Source organism: Mrakia frigida (assembly GCF_051309035.1).
Source record: "Mrakia frigida strain ATCC 22029 unplaced genomic scaffold BDY24scaffold_1, whole genome shotgun sequence".
Lineage (NCBI taxonomy): Eukaryota > Fungi > Basidiomycota > Tremellomycetes > Cystofilobasidiales > Mrakiaceae > Mrakia > Mrakia frigida.
In genome coordinates, this window is record NW_027481280.1 from 1,322,608 (window position 1) to 1,340,579 (window position 17,972).

Genomic DNA, 17,972 nt, shown 5'->3' on the forward strand with positions numbered 1-17,972 from the left:
TCGACCACTACTGCTCTGCGATCCTCTCCATCCACTGACGAAGAACACCACTGAGAACCTCTGGAAGAGCGCTGACGTCTCGGAGAACCACGTAGGTCTCGAAGGGGAAGGTATCGAGGTACCTGCAGAACGAGGAGAGAGAGGGGGGAAGGTCAGGACGAAGCTCGATCGCGGCGAAAATTCAGTAACAGAGCGAAGAACGAACCTCTCCATGACGAGCTCCATCTGACCCTTGGCGTTGGCCTCGTACTTGGCGCTCTGCATCGAGACTGGAAAGAGACGAGGAAGGGGAGAAGAGACGTGTTAGAAAGACGCAGGCGGGAGAGGGAAAAGAGCGGGAAGCCACGACTCACGAATGGAGTTCCTCTGATGAGCTGCGGGTTCAGCAACTCCGGCCATTCCAGTGGGCTGAGTGGAGCGATGAAGAGAGTCGACTGAAGGAAACAAGAGGAGAAGAGAGGGACGACGTCAGAGGAAGGGTTGCTGAGCGAGAGACGAAAGAGTTTCAACGCACTGAGGATGAAAACGATCATAACTCGCTGCTCGGCAGCTTTTCGAAGGAGAGTTCGAAGTTCGTCGTGAGATTGGCAGATTCTGTTGGGACCAAGGGAAAGAAAAGTCAGCGGAGTGATCTCGAAAGGAGAGCGAAACGGAACGAAAGACGTACCCGTCGGAGAGGATGATCTGGAGTTGCCACAGCTCCGAAGAAGTCGAAGAGGTGGATGCTCGTCGTTGACGAGCCTCGGCAAGGACTGCGAGAGATCGTTCGACGAGAAGAAGGACGTTGGTAGCCTGGAGAAGGGCGGAACAACGAACGGTGAGCATTCGTTTGTTTGAGCGTAAGTGAGAGTTCGGGAAGACGTACCTTCTGGTCGAACTTGAATCGAGAGAGAACGTTGGCTCCGGTCTGATCGGAGAAGGTCGTTCCATCGAGAGGGTGGACCATCTCCATGTCCGTTCCGAAAGAAGCGATTCCGAGATCTCCAACCTCGAGCTTGGTGAGGGCCTGAGAAACGAGGGCGAGAGTCTCGTAGGCGAGATGAACGGAGTGGGATTCGGCCTAGCAAACGAAGAGGAGGAGGATCGAGGTCAGTTTGGTTTCGAAAGAGAAGGGGGAGGAAGACCGAAACGAGTGGCTCACCATCGACTTGGAATCATCGAGGGAAACGAGAACCTGGTACTCCCTGGAGCTGGGTCGCGTCCTTCGAAGCCAGATCTTGTCCTTGGTGAACTCGGAGGCGACGTAGGGGACGATCTTCTTCATGTTGAGACGCTTTCCGGTTCGGTAGTCTCCCTTGAGACGCGTCGCAAGAGTGGGCTCGAGGATGAGACGAAGCTGCTCGCAGAGGGAGTGCGAGAGATCGTGAGTGAGGGAGGTGTAGAGTCTCCAAATGTCCTCGGCGGAGGAAGAGGTTCGGTCCGAGTTGATCCATTCCTTGGTCTTGACCTCGACTTCTTCGTTCAGAGCTCTGGCTTCCTCCTCGGTGAGCGGCGGCGCCTCCTCTTCCTCCTCGATCTCCTTGGGCTCATCCTTCTCGACCTTGGGATCCTGCTGGAATCCTCGTTGACGAAGCTGAGTTTCGGTTAGAGCCTTCTCGGCGGTGAGATCCTGCTCTGGAGTTTGAAGGTCGAGGGTCTGCTCGGGTGCTGAAGCTGGATCCTCGTCGATGTCCATGTCGTGAGCGACCTCCTTGCTCTCCTGCTCGTCGTCGGCGATCCTAAGTTCAGAGAGGTCTTGAACCTGGTCGTCGGGAGCGGGTCCGAGAGCCTGCATCTCCTCGTCCTCGTCGTCTCGAGCGTATTCGACCTCGGCGGGCTGCATCGACGAGTCTCCGTCCTTGTCCTGAGCTGGGTCGTTGGGATTCTCCTCTGCTTCCTCGGGAGCGTCCTCGATCTGCTCGAACCTTCGTCGAATCTCCTTGAGAGCGTCTCCGAGGTTTCGGAGAGGGTTGGTATCCTGAGCCTTGGGAGGGGGAGGAGCATCGTCGTCGGGAGCGTTCTCCATCGGGACGGTCTCTCCTTGACCTCCTCGCGACTCAGTAGCGTTCGGAGGAGGCTCAGAGGGTCTGTTCGAGGGGGAAAAAAGACGTCAGAAATATTCGGTAACCTGAGAAGGAGGAATGAACTCACGAGTCGTCCTGGGTGTTGTCTCCTCCTTCGTCTTGACGATCTGCTGTCGACGCGTCGGCCTGCTTTCCAACCTCGTCCTTCGCTCCATCCTCCTGCTCGGTGGGAGCCTCCTCCTGTCCAGTTTCGATTCCGACCTCCTCTGGGGCTGCTGCAGCGTCCGAAGTGTCGTTTCCGCTCTCGACCTTGGGTTTGGCAGCGTGAAGCTCGGGCTCAGGTTCTTCCTCCATGTTGAAGTCCTCCTCGGCAGCTTCAGCTTGTGCTGGATCGGTAGCATCCGTTTCCTCTGGTTCGGCGGTGGGATCGTCTGCTGAAGGCTCGGGAAGAGTGGGTTCTGGAGCGTCGTCTCCTTCTCCATCGGGTTGGGAGGGGAACTCGTCGGGCTCGGGAGACTTCTGCTTCTGGGAAGGAGCGTTCTCGTCGGCGGGAGGTTGTTCGTCGGCGAGAGGATCGTCTGGCATGTCCATTCCTCCGTCCTCGCTCTTGTCGTCTTCTTCTCCGAGATCGAGGGTGTCGGGGAGGTCGAGAGTGTCCGCCTCTGGGACGTGGTCAGGCATCTTCTCTCCTTGTCCTCGAGGTTCCTCCTCTCCTTCGGGATCCTCCTGTTCCTGCTCTTCACCGTTCTCGTCCTCGTTCGGGTCGTCCTCGTTGGTCTGAGGGTTGGCTTCGGGTTTCTCCTTCTGGTCCTGCTGCTGGGGAGTTTCGTTCTCCTTGGCGACCATCTCGGAGTCCTAGGAAAGGTGAAAAAAGGGAGGGATATGTCAGCTTCGAAGAATGGAAAGAAGAGCAGAAGTCGAACTCACCTTGCTCTGTTCCGTCGAGTGATCCTGATCGAGCTTCTCGTCCTTCTGATCACTATCATCTCCCTTCTCATCTCCCCAAAGCTTCTCGTCGACAGCGTTCTCGTCGAGAGGATCAACGTCGCCAATCTGCTCGTCGGGAGGAGACTCTTCTCCGTCCTCTTCTCCTTCGTCCTCCTCCTCCTCGTCCGATCCGTCTGCTGAGACGTCCTCGAGTTCCCCACCGAAGTCTTCGCTCATCTCGATGGCTCCTCCTTCGCTCTTCTTCTGATCCTTGGGCTGGGGTTCGTTCTCCTCGCCTTGGAGACCTTCGACTTGACTCTCGTCCTCGATCTGCTCGCTGACATTCTCGGCTCCTGATCCTTCTCCCATTCCGGTTCCGTCCTGTGTCTTCCCGCCTTCTCCCTCTCCACTCTCGGTGTCTCCAGCCTCCTGAGGAGTACAGAAACCCTTGAGAGCGAGACTAGCAGTCATCGAACTGAGGATGAAGGCGAGTTTGTAGATCGCTCCGGTCCAGGACGAGGAGGCGACGAGGTGAGATTCGACCGCCAAAGCGTATTCGGCGAGGAAGGGAGTGATTCGGTGGACGACGGCTTGGGAAACGAAGACGGAGGCTGAGGAGTGGTGGAAGAGATCCTTGAGTTGAGAGACGAGATCCGGGAGACGAAGGAGTTGGTGCGTCTTTCCGAGGGAAGAAGAACCGTCGACCAGGTATCGATCCGGGGTTTCCTCGAGGTCCTCGTCTTCGACGAAGGGCTTGGGAGTAGGAAGGGATCGAAGGTCTTGAGCCACAACGAGGAGTGAGTTGACGATCTTGTCGCTCTTCTGCCAGAGGAGAACGTCGGCCTCCTGAGTCGACTCGGTTTGGGTAGGGACGACGACCTTGGAAGACTTGAGCGCGAGGAGGACTCGTTTGTAGACGTGCCTGAAGTGAGGTTCGGAGATGGAGAGTTGCTGGAAGGTGTCGATTCCACTGGAGATGAAGGCCTGGCAGCTGCGAAGAGCGTCGAGCTCGTCTGATGAAGGGAAAGAGGTTGATCAGGACGCGTCGAAAGGGGACGGGAAGCAACGAAGAAGGAGACTAACCGTCCATGAGAATGGGGACCGTCTTCTTCTCCGCCGATGGGATGGAAGCGAGGCTATCTCGGAGCCCGATGGCTTGGGAAGAGATGTCGCTGAGAGCGGCTGACGAGGTCGACGAAGTGCTGGAAGGCTTGACGACGTGCTCGTAGCTGACTCGAGCCTCGAGGGTTTCTTGGAGCGAGTCGGCGATCCTGCACATGAGTTGATGAGCTTCGTGAAGGGGAGAGTCGAAGGAGTCTCCGACGAGAGCGATGACCTTCGAGGTGACCTGTCCAGCGACTGAGAGACGATCGACGAACTGGCGAAGAACCTCGTACTGTCGAAGTCCGGTGGCGAGTCTGAGAAGGAAAGGCAGCGAAATCGAGGATGGTCAGCTCTACGCGGAAGAAAATGATGGAAAAGAGGAGAGAGAACGAACCGAATCCTGTTGTCCAGAGCGACAGCGAGCGTGCTCTCGACGAATCCGATAGATCGTTGAAGTTCTCGAGTGAGAAGATCGGCGTGATGATCTCGAAGCGAGTTTCGAAGGTCCGGCATGGTGATGAGGAGACGGAAGTGGTAGTTCTCGATTCGGTTGAGGGACGAGATCGTCGAGGGTTGGAGGGAGGAGGGTCGAACGAGGAGGTCGAGGGCGTGAAGGGTAGCCAACGACTGCTGTCGAGCGAGAACGTCAGGTCGGACGTTGGTCGAGAGACCGATCCTCTTGAGCTCCTTGAGAAGATCTCCCAACGCTCGTCTCTTCCTCGTGAGAAGACCCTTGAGGATCTTGAGGGTATCCTCCGTTACCGATCCTGGAGTCTCGTCGGCAAGAGCCTTGGACGTGGTGATGATCTCGACGGCGAGATCGTTGACTGCTTCCGACTCCGTCTTGCCGAGGGAGGGTCGAATAATCGACGAGAGGAGTTGCTGGAACTTCCCGAAGGTGGAAGGGAGGTTGATGAGGTGAGGAGCCGACGAAACGACGCTTCCTTGAGGAGCGGTGGGGAAGGTTTCCGAGGTGAACGAAGTCGAAGAGAGGACCTGCTCGGAGGTGGAGACGGTGCTGGTCTCGGGGGAGTCGCTGGCCTCGGGAGCTCCGATGAGAGGAAGACATGGCTGTCGAAGGATTTCCCTGAACTTCCTGATGCATCGATGGAGCTGTCGATGGGTGTGCTGAGCGCTAGCTTTGAGAGCGTGAACGTTGACGTCCTTCCAGCTTGCGAGCTTGATGAAGTCCCTGATGCTCGTCTCGACCTTGGCTCTCTGGCTTTGGAGGGAAGCGACGACCTTGGGCTCGACGAGGGTGTACCGTTCGGCCAAACTTCCGAGGATTCGAGAGATCCGATCCAGACCAGGGAAGGTCGTCGAGGTCTCCGAGAGAAGTCCGAGGTATCGAGAGAAGGCTCGAAGAAGACGGAGCCTCGACGAGTACTGTCCGAGAGGGGAGCTTGAGACGAACTGGTCGAGGAGGGTGATGATTCCAGCTGCGTGATTCTCAGCGGCGGCTGTCGTTCCACTCTGCTCGTCTTCGATGACGGCTGAACGAGCTCCTTGGACGAGAACCTCGTAGAGTCGGAACCACCAAACGGCTGCTCCATCGGCGAAGGCGACCGCTTGAGTCTCGAGGAGCTGAGCCCAGCAGGACAATTCGAGTCGACGCCAGCTGACGATGAGGTCTCCGATGTCGGCCTGGTACGACTTGAGGGTGTTGTCTCGGTTGGCGTAGGCTTCCCAATCGGCGGTATGAAGGAGAAGACCCTCGAAGGCAGCGATGACCTTGACGATGGAGCTGTTGAGGTTCATCGAGAGGATAGCCTGGCATCGGTCGTTGAGATGTCGAAGAACCATCTGCTCTGGCCATTCCTCCGAGAGACTTTCGAGTCTTCGCACCAGTCGACCGACGAGGTGAACTGCCTTCCTCATCTCGTTCGGGTTGGCGTCCGAGTAGAAGTCGTAGGGTCGACCGTTGGGACTGGGTTCCGACGTGATCCTCGTGGTTTCCTTGGAGAGAAGATCGATCTGGAAGGCGAGTTGTTCGTCCAACGAATCCGTGAGGGCGTCGTAGGGTCCGTCGAAGACATCTCGAATGACGTCTCCTCGCTGGCCGAGGTAGGTCTGCTTCTGGTCGACGTTGGCCGAAGTGGTGAAGAGGGAAGCTGGAGGAGAGGGAACGGAAAGGAGTCAGAGACGGGAGAGGAGAAGAGGGAAGAGAGAAGATCGAGACTGGGTGACTCACCATGAAGACGATACAACTCTGAAGCCTGCTCGGGACGAACGAAGGCTGTAGACTTTCCAGTCAAGCTCGTCGTCGTCTGGGACTCTTCCTCGTCCTCGTTCATGATGTCTCCGAACTGAGGGAAGAGCTCCTTGAACTCCTTCTCCTCGAGCTCGATGTCCGAAAGGATCTCCTCCTCCGCTCGTCGTTGCCGGTAAAGACTCTCCGCTTCCTGCTTCGCCTGAGCCTCCTTCTCCCTGTCCATCAGCCAGAGGTGGGAGAGCTGATCGAAGATGACTCCGACGGATCGAACGGTCTTGTCGTCGAGTCGAAGACCGATGGCGACGTCGTATCCGATGGCCTGAGCCTCGAGGATGAGGAGCTTGGAGGTTGCGACTGCTGGGGCTTCCGACTTGAGACGAACGGGGAGCTCGGCTGCGTGGAGTCTCTCGATGCTGAAGGCGGTGGGGAACTCAACGAGGATCGAGACGAGCTCGGATTCCGACCTTCCCTTTTGAAGCGACGCTTGAAGCTCTGCCGCTCGAGCGAGGAATCGAAGACCTGTTCGAAGCTGCGAGAGTGCGAGATCGATGGGCTGGGTGAGGTCCGAGAAGAGTCCATACGTTTCCTTGATCCTCTGGAGGAATCCAACGACGTTGTCCTGAGCTGATTGCTCTCGAAGGAAGGCCTGCGCGTCCGACCACCGAGCGAGGAGGTCCATGAGCTCTTGGAGACGGGACGGGTCGACGACTTGGTAGAGGAAGTGGTGGATCTCCTTGAACATGGTCGAGAGAAGAGAGACGTTGGTCTCACGCTCAACGACGAGAGGCCCGAGCTGGGAGATGGATCCTTGGACGGCGGCGAGTCGCTCCTCGTTGACCTTGAGCCTGGGGTTCGACGCGTTCCCGGTGATCTCCGATTCCGAACGACGAATAGCAACGGCCTGAGCGGTGAGTCGTTGATCCTGGCTCTCCAGGAGGGCGAGCTGGGACTGTTGAGCGACCGCTGGATCGATGGGGACGTCGGGAACGTAGAGCGACAGGAAGGCGAGGGAGAGGGCTACCCAGGCTCGTCCAAGGGCTTCCAAGCTGGCGGGAGTGTCTCGAGGTTGCAACTGGAGTTGTCGGAGGGCTGGAGAGATGTGGGTTCGAAGGGACGTTCCGAGGAAGGCGTGGGAGGTCGACTCGAGACCAGCAATGAAGCTTTCGAGGTCGGCGAAAGCGTTGACCTCGGCCTGAGCCTCCAACTGAGTGAGAACGCCCGTTTCGTAGGACGAGTCAAAGGCGTGGCAGAGCTAAAGATAGGGAGATAAACATCCGTTGGTCAGAAATAGTGGGGAGGCGAGAAGCGGGAGTACGAGGGAAGCCAACTCACATCGAGGATCATCCGAACCAACACTTGGGTCGTCGAGGTCTGACGAGACTCGGTAGCGAGTCGACTTCGAACACCGAGAACGGTTCCTACTCGTCCGAGAGCGATGTCCAACTCCAGGATATCCTTGAGCTTCGAGGCGGCTTGGTCACTGAGAGGAACGAAGAAGGAAAGGGGAAGTCAGACTCGGTGGAAACGCAAACGAACGGAATCTTTCGTGAACGAACCTCTTCTCGAGAAGCTCAGTGAGGACCACTGGGCGGAAGAGATCGGCAGCTCCGGTCAAGCTCTGGAAAAAAAAGAAGCAATACGGTCAGCTCAACTCGAGCTGGGAGAAGACGAAAAAAGGAAGAGGGAGCTTACCTGGCTCGATCCGTTCGTCCAAACGACGCGAAGCCACGACTTGAGGAGATCCTTCCTGACGGTGGAATCGAGAGAAGCTGAGGATGAAAAAAAAGAGACGGTAAGAGCAGGCTCCGATCTCAAGAAGGGAGAAGAGACTCACCTCCAGCGTCCAAAGACCAGATCGCGTGCTGGACGGCGACCATGTCGAACAGAGGGAACGAAGGCATCGACTGAGCAGCCTTGACGACTTCTTGGAGGTCGAGATGGATCTGAAGGTGATAGAGGATGAATCAGCTTCGGGTTTGGAAGAGATGAAAAGACGAGAACACTCACAGTCGAGTTGGTGTTCGAGAACAAGACCGAGAGGACGTCGAGCTCAGCAACAGCGATCAAACTCGATGCTGGAGGGGAAGGAGGCTCGAGCTGTTCGATGGAATCGGCGAAAGTGATGTTTCGAAGAGCCTGCGAGAGAAAAGAGGATCAGTGAAAGCTTCGAGGGCTCGGAAAAGTCGTTGAGAAGACGCTCACCTCTTCGATCTCCTTTCCAAGAGTCTCGAGACCCGAACGACTCTCCTCCAGACCCAATGACGAAGTTGCAGCGACCTGGAAAGCGGAGACTCGAAGGTCTGTGAAGAAAAAAGGCGATGGGGGTCAGGCCAAGGCCGAAACAAAGGGATCGAGTCGCAACTCACGCTGGAAGTCCTTGTGAGCAGTCGAAGCTTCGGCAACGAGGTGCACCAGTCGACGTTCGAGGTCGAAGAAGGCCTGCTGGGAAGTTCGAGGAAGGCTGGAGAGCCAGATCTCCCTCTGTCCTCCTCCCGAGTCGGTGCTGATGGAGTTCTGAAGGACCGTGAGTTGGGCCTGAAGAGCAACGACGGCTTCCGATGGGATGTTGGACGAGAGGTCGATGAGCCAACGACCGATGACCTGGATGGCCGAGTAGTTGAAGTCGACGGAGTCGGAGGCGGCTTCAAGCTGAGCCATGACGTCGGAGAGCTGAGAGAGAAGTCGAAGCAGGGACTGAGAAAGGAAAGAGAAAAGCAGGTCAGCTGAAAGAAACGGAGGGAGAGGAACCTTCGCCTCGAGCCAGACTCACTTGTGCGTCTTCGGCGTTGTTGACCGTGATGGCGAATCGAACTGAAAGCTCAACGGTCTGGTAGAAGGCGGTGATGAGAGGGTAGATCGACTGGGCTGCTGAGTCGAGAGTAGCTTGAAGCTTCCTTCCGTTGGCGACGAGGAACGATTTCTCGAGAACGGTGAGGTCGACGACTCGTTTCCTCGCAGACGACTTGAGGACCGTGTTGGTGTGGGTTCGACTGAGAGCGTTCCTGACGACGAGCTCGACCATTTCGCTGGCGAGAGCGTACCGAGGATCCTCGGGAGCGTAGAGGTAGGGGTTGACCAGAGGATCGATGGGCTGGAAGAAGAAGAAATAGGGAGGATTCGTAGGTCAGAATCCGACGGTCGAACCCGAGAGTAGCTGCTACGAAACGAAGAGCTACTTACCTGCGATCCTAGGAACGATGGGGAGAGCTGCTTGCTCTCTGCGAAGCTCTGCTTGAGGGAAGAGACGACGTCGATGACTCCTGAATCCACCAGAGCTCGAGAAGTCGCGTCGAAGACTTCGCTGAGGGGGAGGTCCGAGGAAGGTTGGTAGAGGGGGTTGAGATGGGAGAGAACGTTCGATGCGATGGGAGAGAGAGTTTCGAGAAGATGCGAGATATCGGCTGATTGTTGAGTGAGGACCGAAGGTGAGGATGATGCTGATGCGATGCTGCTGGGACCGTGCGGAAGAATGCTGGCGAGGATGGAGTCCTGAGTGATGAGGGAGTCCCATGTTGAGGAGAGAGGGGAGGGAGTGGGAGAGGAGGGGATGATGGCTCGACGAGCGAGCTGAGCGGGAAGAGAAGCTGATCCCTGGTCCGGCTTGGGTCCGACTCGAGAGAGGGAAGCGATCCTTTGAAGGTCGACGGAGGAGACGATTCCGTCGAGGGAGATCTCGACTCCTCGGTTTCGCATAGCTCGAGAGAGCTCTCCGTGCTTGGGATCAAGGGTCATGAAGAGCCTGAACTTGGGATGAGGAAGGAGGAGTTGAGGGACTCCGTTGACGGTTCCTCGTTCGGAGAGGACCAGGGATCCGTTGGTCTCGCAGAGGGAGTTGATTCGATCCAGGACCGACGCGTTGCAGAGGTTGGCGTTCTCGATGACTAGCCAGTCTCCAGCGGTGACGGCTTGAACGAGCTCTCCGTCGACCCACTCGAATCGACCTGAGGTAGCTCCTGCTGAAGCGAGATCGGCGAGGGCAGATCGAACCCACGCCAGCTCTGCCTCGTCGAGCTCTCCGAGGATGGTGGCGAGGTCGGCGACGACGTTGGATCCGGCTCGAACGAAGCTTTCGACGTTGTCCGAGTTGGAGAGGGAGGAGAGCTCGTCGAGACTTGAGGTGACCGAGGCCCATCGAGGCTCATCGAAGACGGCGGTGGAGAGACCCTTCCTTGCGAGAGCGGAAAGTCGAACAGTGATCCTTCCCATTCGACGACGAGAGTCGGCCTGCTCGAAGCTTCCGAGGAGCTCCATGGTATCCACTCCCGAGTTCATCGAGAACTCTCGCAGTCGACGACCTGAGAGCTGAGCGAGGAGCCGAAGCATGCTCGTCTTTCCACTGGAGCTGGGACCTGCGACGATGATCAACCATCCGAGGCTGATGCATTTGGCGACGGCTTCGAGAGGAGAGAGGTGGGCGTGGAGGACTGAGAGTCTCGAGGGGGAGGGTTCCGAGTCGGGGGACCTGTCGAGAAGGGAGTGACCGAATTGAGCAAACTCGGGACTGAAAGCTGGCCATGGTCGATCCGATTGAGGGACTGATTCGGCGAAGACCTGCTCGAAGAGTTCGAGGACGCGTTGTCGATCCGAAGCCGACCTGAATCGATGGAGGTAGATCGTCCTGAGGTGCTCGACGGGCTTTCCAGGTCGCTGCTCGAGCCCGGAGTGGGAGTGGACGAGAGCGAGCCACCTGAGAACGTCTCGAAGGTTGAACTCCCAAGGGCTTCCTTCCCGACCGAACGTCCTCTTGACCATCGTTTCGACGTGAAGCTTGCTGTTGAACTCGATCATCTTCTCGAGGATCTCGGCGTCGTAGGTTGGGTAGAGGTGGCCACAGATCAGGCGAAGATCTTCAGGCGAGAGCTCCTGGACGAAGACTCGGGTGAATCTGTTGAGGAACGACTTGGGGAGACCCTTCCTTCCTCCTCCTTGTCCGACTGGGTTCTGAGCGGCGAAGATCCTGAAATTGGGGTGACGAGAGAAGGATCGACCGAGCTCGGGGAGGTAGACGGTTCCTCGATGATCCAGGACGGCGTTGAGACCTTCGAGAACAGCCTGCGACGCAAGATTCATCTCGTCGAGAAGAACCCATTGACCGGTCTGGAGAGCCGTAAGGAAGGCGGCATCCTTCCAAGCAAACTCTCCTGGCTTTCCTCCTTCGACAGGGAGATCCGATCCAAAAAGGTCTGCGAGGTCCGTCTGATCCGACAAGTTGATTCGACAGAGCTCGTTCTGGGTGACGGCTGCGAGAGCGGTGATCAAACTCGTCTTCCCGACTCCTGGGCTTCCCTCGAGCAGGATGGGCTTGGGGAGCTGGCATCCTCGAAGGACTCGCATGGCGTTGTCGCAAGTCGTCGGGGCTCGAAGACTGAAGTCTGAGCGTGAATCGAGGATCTCTCCCTTGAGGACGCCGAATCCGTCGATGGAGAACGACTCGGGGAGGTCGAGGATGCCTTGACGAGGAGTGGGAGGGGTCGAGGACGTTCCGAGGATCTCGTCGAGCTTCCTGACGCAATCCATCTTGAGGGCGAGCAGGGAAGCGGAGGAGAGACCTGCGACCTGGGGAAGCGAACCAAGTCCGTCGATGACGACCATGTGAGCGGCGTGACGCTGTAGAGAAGAGAAAAGAGGAGTCAGGATGAGGAGTCTCGAAATGAAACGGTTCGGCGCGTCCTAAGAGGAGAGGAAAACTCACGAAGACGTCTTGAGGAGTCATTCCGAGTCGCTGAACCGAGATGTTGGAGAACTGAACCCACGACTGTGAAAAGGACACGAAAGGGAGGTCAGCTTTCGAAGAGAAGGGAGGAGAAGCAGCGAAAATGAACGTACCAGGATATCTCGAACTCCAATCACAGCGGTCGAAGAGTCTCCGAGCTCGGCAGCAAACCAACGAAGGAACCGAAGGAGAGGCTCGCTGTAGACGTCGAGCGATTCGCTAGCCCACGAGGATCGAATGATCTTGATGAGATCGTCGTGATCGTCGAGGGAGGGAACCCAGATCTCGGTGAATCGATTCCTCAACGCTGGCGAAAGCTCCTTCTTTCCGTAGTCTCCTCCCGGGTTCATCGTGGCGAGGACCTGGAATCCCTGCGAGGCAACGATCGTCATCTGCTCGACGTCCCTTCCACCCTTCTCTGCGAGGACGAGAGTTCGAGCGGGCTCGAGGACAGAGTTGAGTCGCTCGAGGACCGAATCGTCGGCGAGGGAGACTTCGTCGAGGAGAACGAGATCTCCGGACTGCATCGCTTGGATGAGAGGACCGTCGTGCCATTCAAAGAGAGCTCCGGCTCTCTTGATTCCCGAGACGACGTCCCTGAAGGCCTGAAGGCTCTCCTTCGAAGGAGGGGTCGTCGAGGATCGAACGAGGGACTCGGCGGCGAGGACGATCTGCTCCGTGTCTGCTTCGGGAGAGATGTCGAAGGGAAGTCCCATTCCTTCGAGGACGATCCTGAGCTCCTCGAAGAGGGCTAGCTGACGAGCTGCTCGGTTTCGGAGAGGCTTCTGTCCACCGAGGAGATCCGCGGTCTCCATGTTTTGGTGACAGTTGACGGCGATGAGTTGGGATCCGAGGGCGTCGCTGAGGAGTTGACAGACCGAAGTCTTTCCACAACCGGTCTCTCCGACGAGCAAGACTGGCTCGTTGTATCGGAGAGCGGAAGCGACGAGGGTGTAGAGTCGCTGCATCGCCGAGGTCCAGACGACGGAGGCGGAGGAAGAGGGAGGAGGGAGAGGGCATCCGAGACGAAGGAGGATGTCTTCCGAGGACGAGACTGGAGAAGGAAGAGTAGAGATGGAAGGTCAGCATGTGAGAAAAAGGATGGAAAGGATTTGAGAAAGAATGAAGCAGAGAGGAAGGAAGAACCGACTCACCCGAGAGTTCGTAAAGCTTCTTCTCGTCGATCTGGACCTTGAGCACCTGCTCCAACACCTCCTTCACCACGATCTTGTCGTCCGACCTTCGGGCCCTCTCGGCGAGAAGCATGTATCCATTCTCGGCGAGAGTCTGGACGTCGATGGCTTCCCTTCCAGCCCATCGGAAGAGATCTCGAAGCGTGGCGAACGACTGCTTGGTCTCGAAGACTCGTCCGGCCTGTCGACGATGTTGAAGCTCCTGGAAGACCGAAACGATCCTCTTGGCGAACGAGGGAGCGATCCTGCATCTCTGGCAGAGGATGGTCTCGAGCTCGGCTTGGGGGACGTCGTCGAAGTGGACCTCGAGGAATCGATTCCTGAAGGCTCGAGAGAGGACCTTTCGACCTCCGTAGAGTCCTGGAGGGTTCTGGGTGGCGAAGAGCATGAAGTGGGGATGGGGTCGGATGACTTCTTGGGTCTCTGGAATGACCAGCTCTCGGTTGTCGTCGAGGAGTCGATTGAGAGCTTCGAGGACGTCGGTTGGAGCCAAGTTCAACTCGTCGAGAACGATCCAGTCTCCTCGTCGAACGGCTCTGACGAGAACTCCCTCCTGGAAGACGAGCTTTCCGGTATCGGGGTCCGAGACGTAGGTTCCGAGGTACTCCTGGATGTCGGTGTGCTCGTGGTTGTTGATCCTGACGAAGCGATGTCCTGTTCGACGAGCGAGGTACTCGACAGCACTGGTCTTTCCGCTCGAAGTCGGTCCCTGGATGAGCACGGGGAACCTGTTGCTGGAGATGACTCGCGCGAGATCGACGAGCTTGGCCTGAACCGAGGGAGTGAGGACGTAGTCGGATCCTTCGTCGACCTCCTTGGGACCTCGTTGAAGCCAGAACGGTCCAAATCGAACGAGATCGTCCTCCGTCTTTCCTGCTGGCATCCCTGGCATCTGAGCGAGGATGGCTCGAGGGTTCCTGGCTCCCCCGAGGATGTGCTTCTCGGCGAGAGCTCGAACGATGGCGGCACTCTTCACGTCCAAAAGCATGGTGAAGGACATGAGGAATCCCTCCCAGAGCGAACGTCGGAGACCGTAGATGGGGGTCACGTCGGCTGCGAAGGTGAGGGCTCGAGCGAGGGTTCGCATCGAGTAGTGAGGAGGGTGGTTGGATCCATCGGCGAGTTCTCGAGCCTCGGCGAGCGACTTGGTGGCGAAGTAAAGCTCTGCGACGTCGAGGATGGCTGGACGATCTGCGACGGCGACGTCTCCGATGTATTGAGTGACGATGGCGAGGAGAGCTTCTCGATCCGAGTCGGGGGATGGGACGTAGATCTCGGTGAACCTGGATCGAAGACTGGGGGGGAGATCCTTCTTTCCGACGTCCGTAGCGGGGTTCATGCAGGCGAACAGGCGGAAGTCGGGGTGACGGACGACGGGTTCGAGGTCTCCTCGTTCGGTGAGGACGACGGAGGCTGTTGAGCTCTCGAGAACGCTGGCGAGACTCTCCAGAGTCTCTGGGGATGCGAGATTGACCTCATCGAGAAGAACCCTGCGGAGGAAGGGAGATAAATAAAGTGGGAGTCAGAGACGCGTCTCGAAACGACGAAGAACAAAGCTCAACTCACCAGTCTCCCTTCCTCAAGGCTCGAACCAAAGGACCTTCGACGAAGGAGAAGACGAATCTCCCTCCAGCCCTGACGTGTCGAACATCGAAGTCTGCGACCTCGGCGGTGAAGGCGTCCCACTCGGCGAGCATTCCATCAATCTCGACAACCTCCTCCGCTGAGGCGACCTTTCTTCGCTTCCGAGGAGCCGCTGAGGTTGACGCAGACTCGGGATCGGCATCTCGAGCATCCGATGACGAAGTGGGACGTCTGAGAAAAAGAGAGGAGGAGGAAGGGGTCAGCAGCTGAAGAGAGACGAGAGGCCGAGAAACGAAGCTCAGAACTTACTCTTCCTCCTTCTCCTCTCCCTCTCCCTTTCCTTCCTTCCTCCCTTTCAACCTATCCACAGCCAACCTTCCAGCCTCTCCCCACATTTCAACACACCTACTCCACTTCCCTCCTCCTACAGCCTTCCTGATCACATCCTCGAACCTCTTGTTCTTCTTCCTGCTGAACGTCCTTCCGAACAGATCTCCGAACCTGACGAGCAACTCTCCGGCGGGGATCTTGGGATCGAGAGGCTTGAATCCTCCGAGGAGGTCGGAAGACTCGGTTTGAGTGGAGAGATTGAGCGAGATGAGAGGTCGTCGAAGGAGGGAGGAGAGGTGGGAGACGGCGGTGGTCTTTCCGGTTCCGGTCTCTCCGACGAGGAGGACGGGCTCGAGGTGAGAGGTAGCGACCGTGATTTGCTCGAGGAGGAGGAGGGAAGGTCGGGTGAGAGCGAAGGGTCGTTCGGTGGTAGGATCGTGGTAAGCTGCGAGGAAAGAGAGAAAAGCAGAAGACGCGTCAGACCGAGTTGGGACGCGTTCGAGAGTTGAGCTAAGAAGCGAAAGAACTTACCCTGCTTCGTAGCCTTGCAACCCAGCTTTCCTCGTCCAATCCTAACAGCCTTCACCTCCCCACCATCCGCACCACCAACCAAAATCAACTCCGGTCGCCTCCTCTCCAAGCACCACAACGTTCGCTCGTCGTTCAGCCCGAGCTCGTTTCCGACGGTAAGAGCTCCTGCAGTCGAGACCTTGGGAAGAGATCCGAAGAAGACGTCGCAAGCCTCGATGAAAATCTCCTCCTGGATGACGGGGTTGACGATCGTTCCGTCGAGAGGCGAGAAGATCTGAGTGTTTCTGGCACTGAGGGCGACGCGTCGAGGGGAAAAAGAGAGGTTAGCTTCGGGTCTTCCCCACCCTGGAAAACTCCCTCTCGAAAGTTCAGAGAAAGAAGAAAACGAGCTCACCCGATAACCAAACTCTCCACTCGTCCAAACCACTTGATCAAATCCCTCAGCCCAACCTCCCTTCCCTTCGCTGAGCTTCCTCCTCCGCCCATAGCTCCAACCTTTCCAGCCACCTCCCAAGCCTTCATCAACCTTCCAACACCCTCCCCACTAGCTCCAACCAAACTGTCGAACCTGGCCTCGAGGATCATCTTGATCTCGTCCTTCGACGGCGGAGGGAGGAAGACCTCTTCGAACTTGAGGTTGTTGAGGAAGACGGGTTTGGGGAATTCGAGAGGTTTGGGTTCCGAGTCTGCCGACAACGACGACGACGAGTAAGGAGTGACGGTCCTAGTAGCGAAGAGAGCGAAGCCCTCTCCCATCGACACGTCCTCCCTCCCTGGGACCTTGAGACCTCCTCGATCTCCGACTCTCCTCGTGCTCCTTCCCATGCTCTCGGCCAATCCTCCGACCAAAGCGAGCACCTCTCCTCCAGCTTTGTCGATATCCTCCAGCACGACCCATCGACCTTCCTTGACTGCCTTCGCCAGAGCTCCCTGAACCCAGACGAATTTCCCAGGATCTGTAGGCGAGGAGACGTAGTTTCCGAGGAGGGACTTCGGGTCGAGCGAGGTGTCGGCGAGGGAGATGGTAAGGATGTGGTTTTGAGCTTGAGGGAAGAGGAGGTGGGAGAGGTGGGTGATGAGGTGGGTCTTTCCTGAGGAGGGAGGAGAGGTGAGGAGGATGGGAGAGTGGGTTGAGAGGGCGAGGGAGAGGGAGAGGAGTGTCGCTGTCGATGTCGGAGTTGAGATGTGAATCGGCGACGAGGAGGATGAGGGAGAGAGAGTTGTTGTCGATGGGATTCGGAAGAGAAGGATCCTGGAGGCGACGAGAACGAGGTGGGAGGGTAGGGAAGTCGGAGAGAGGGTGAAGTCCGAGGGAGAGTAGAGTTCTTCGATCCCGCTCGAAGACCAACTGTAGAACTCGTCCAATCGCTTCTGCTCCAACACTGGCCAAACCCAAGCATCCTTCCAACTCTCTACGACCTCGAGATCTTCTCCCTCCTTCTTGACCTCCATTCCTTCGAACCATTTCAGGTCTCCCTGTCCGAACTTCCCTCCATCGAGGCACTTTTCCTCCCATTCCCGACGCTTCCTCTCGGCGACGTGAGTAGCCAGAGCGTAGACCCTGATGGCGAGAAGACGCGTAGAAAGGTCCGTGTGAGGTACGGTGAAGAGGGACCTGACGACAGGGAGCGAGAGGAATTGTGGCGGTGGGAGGGAAGGTGAGGCGAGGGAAAGGATTCGAAGGTGGGTGAGAAGGAGGGGATGAAGCGCCTGAGGACTCGAAGTGAGAGCGTCCGTGGGCAAAAGGGTATACGGTGAACTCGAGATGAGATGGAAGAGTATCCTGTAGAAGGGAAGAAAAGGTCAGAACATGTTTGGAGCGACCAAAGGAGCTCAAAGCAGGGAACGAGGAGGCGACTCACGGCCAAACTTCTTCGACTCCTTCAGCCAAAAGTGTCCCAGCGACGACTCTCCTGACCCACTCCTCCTTCCCACCTCGGACCCTATCGATCCAACGAGCCATCAAGACCATGAGGATAGGTCTAAATAGCTCGGCGACGCTCAGGGTGAGAGGTCCAACCTCGAGGAGGTCAGACAGGACGTCGACGAACTCCTCGGGGGTCGACGAGGAGGAGAGTGCGCAAGGGCCATACGCGAGGTTGTAGAGGGGGACGAGATGGGTGAGAGGGAGAAAGTCGTAAGGAGAAGAGGTAGGAAGAGTTGAGGGAGCATCGTCCGAGGAGGAGGGAGGAGGGAGGATGTGAAGTCGAGCGAGGAAGGTCGAAGTCTGCTGCTTGAGGTTGAGCGAGAACGGATCGAAGGTCGCCATCACCAGAGAAGGAGAAAAAGAGAGCCAGACGAAGCTACTCCTATAAAGTCGATGGGGGTGAGGGGAGGAGGAGAAGAGAGTGGGGTTTCTCCTTTGAGGCAAGGAG

The 17,972-nt window shown here is 57.4% G+C and overlaps 1 protein-coding gene across 1 annotated transcript; it reads right to left on the minus strand.

The window, feature by feature from the left end:
- Window positions 1-7: 7 nt before the first annotated feature.
- On the minus strand, window positions 8-17,866 carry REA1 (AAA family ATPase midasin; the record flags this gene model as incomplete). The annotated part of the gene is made up of 29 exons (XM_076642911.1): window positions 8-122; window positions 206-269; window positions 354-434; window positions 515-594; window positions 668-792; window positions 866-1,060; window positions 1,142-2,066; window positions 2,131-2,858; window positions 2,931-3,943; window positions 4,014-4,348; window positions 4,429-6,145; window positions 6,226-7,498; window positions 7,579-7,726; window positions 7,803-7,864; window positions 7,939-8,015; window positions 8,081-8,189; window positions 8,254-8,382; window positions 8,449-8,546; window positions 8,613-8,940; window positions 9,017-9,337; window positions 9,427-11,853; window positions 11,939-12,001; window positions 12,073-13,013; window positions 13,114-14,642; window positions 14,719-14,967; window positions 15,046-15,511; window positions 15,598-15,887; window positions 15,992-17,380; window positions 17,460-17,866. 29 exons carry the CDS (start codon window positions 17,864-17,866, stop codon window positions 8-10), a joined length of 15,684 nt encoding a protein of 5,227 aa, XP_076501394.1.
- Between the last annotated feature and the right edge of the window lie 106 nt (window positions 17,867-17,972).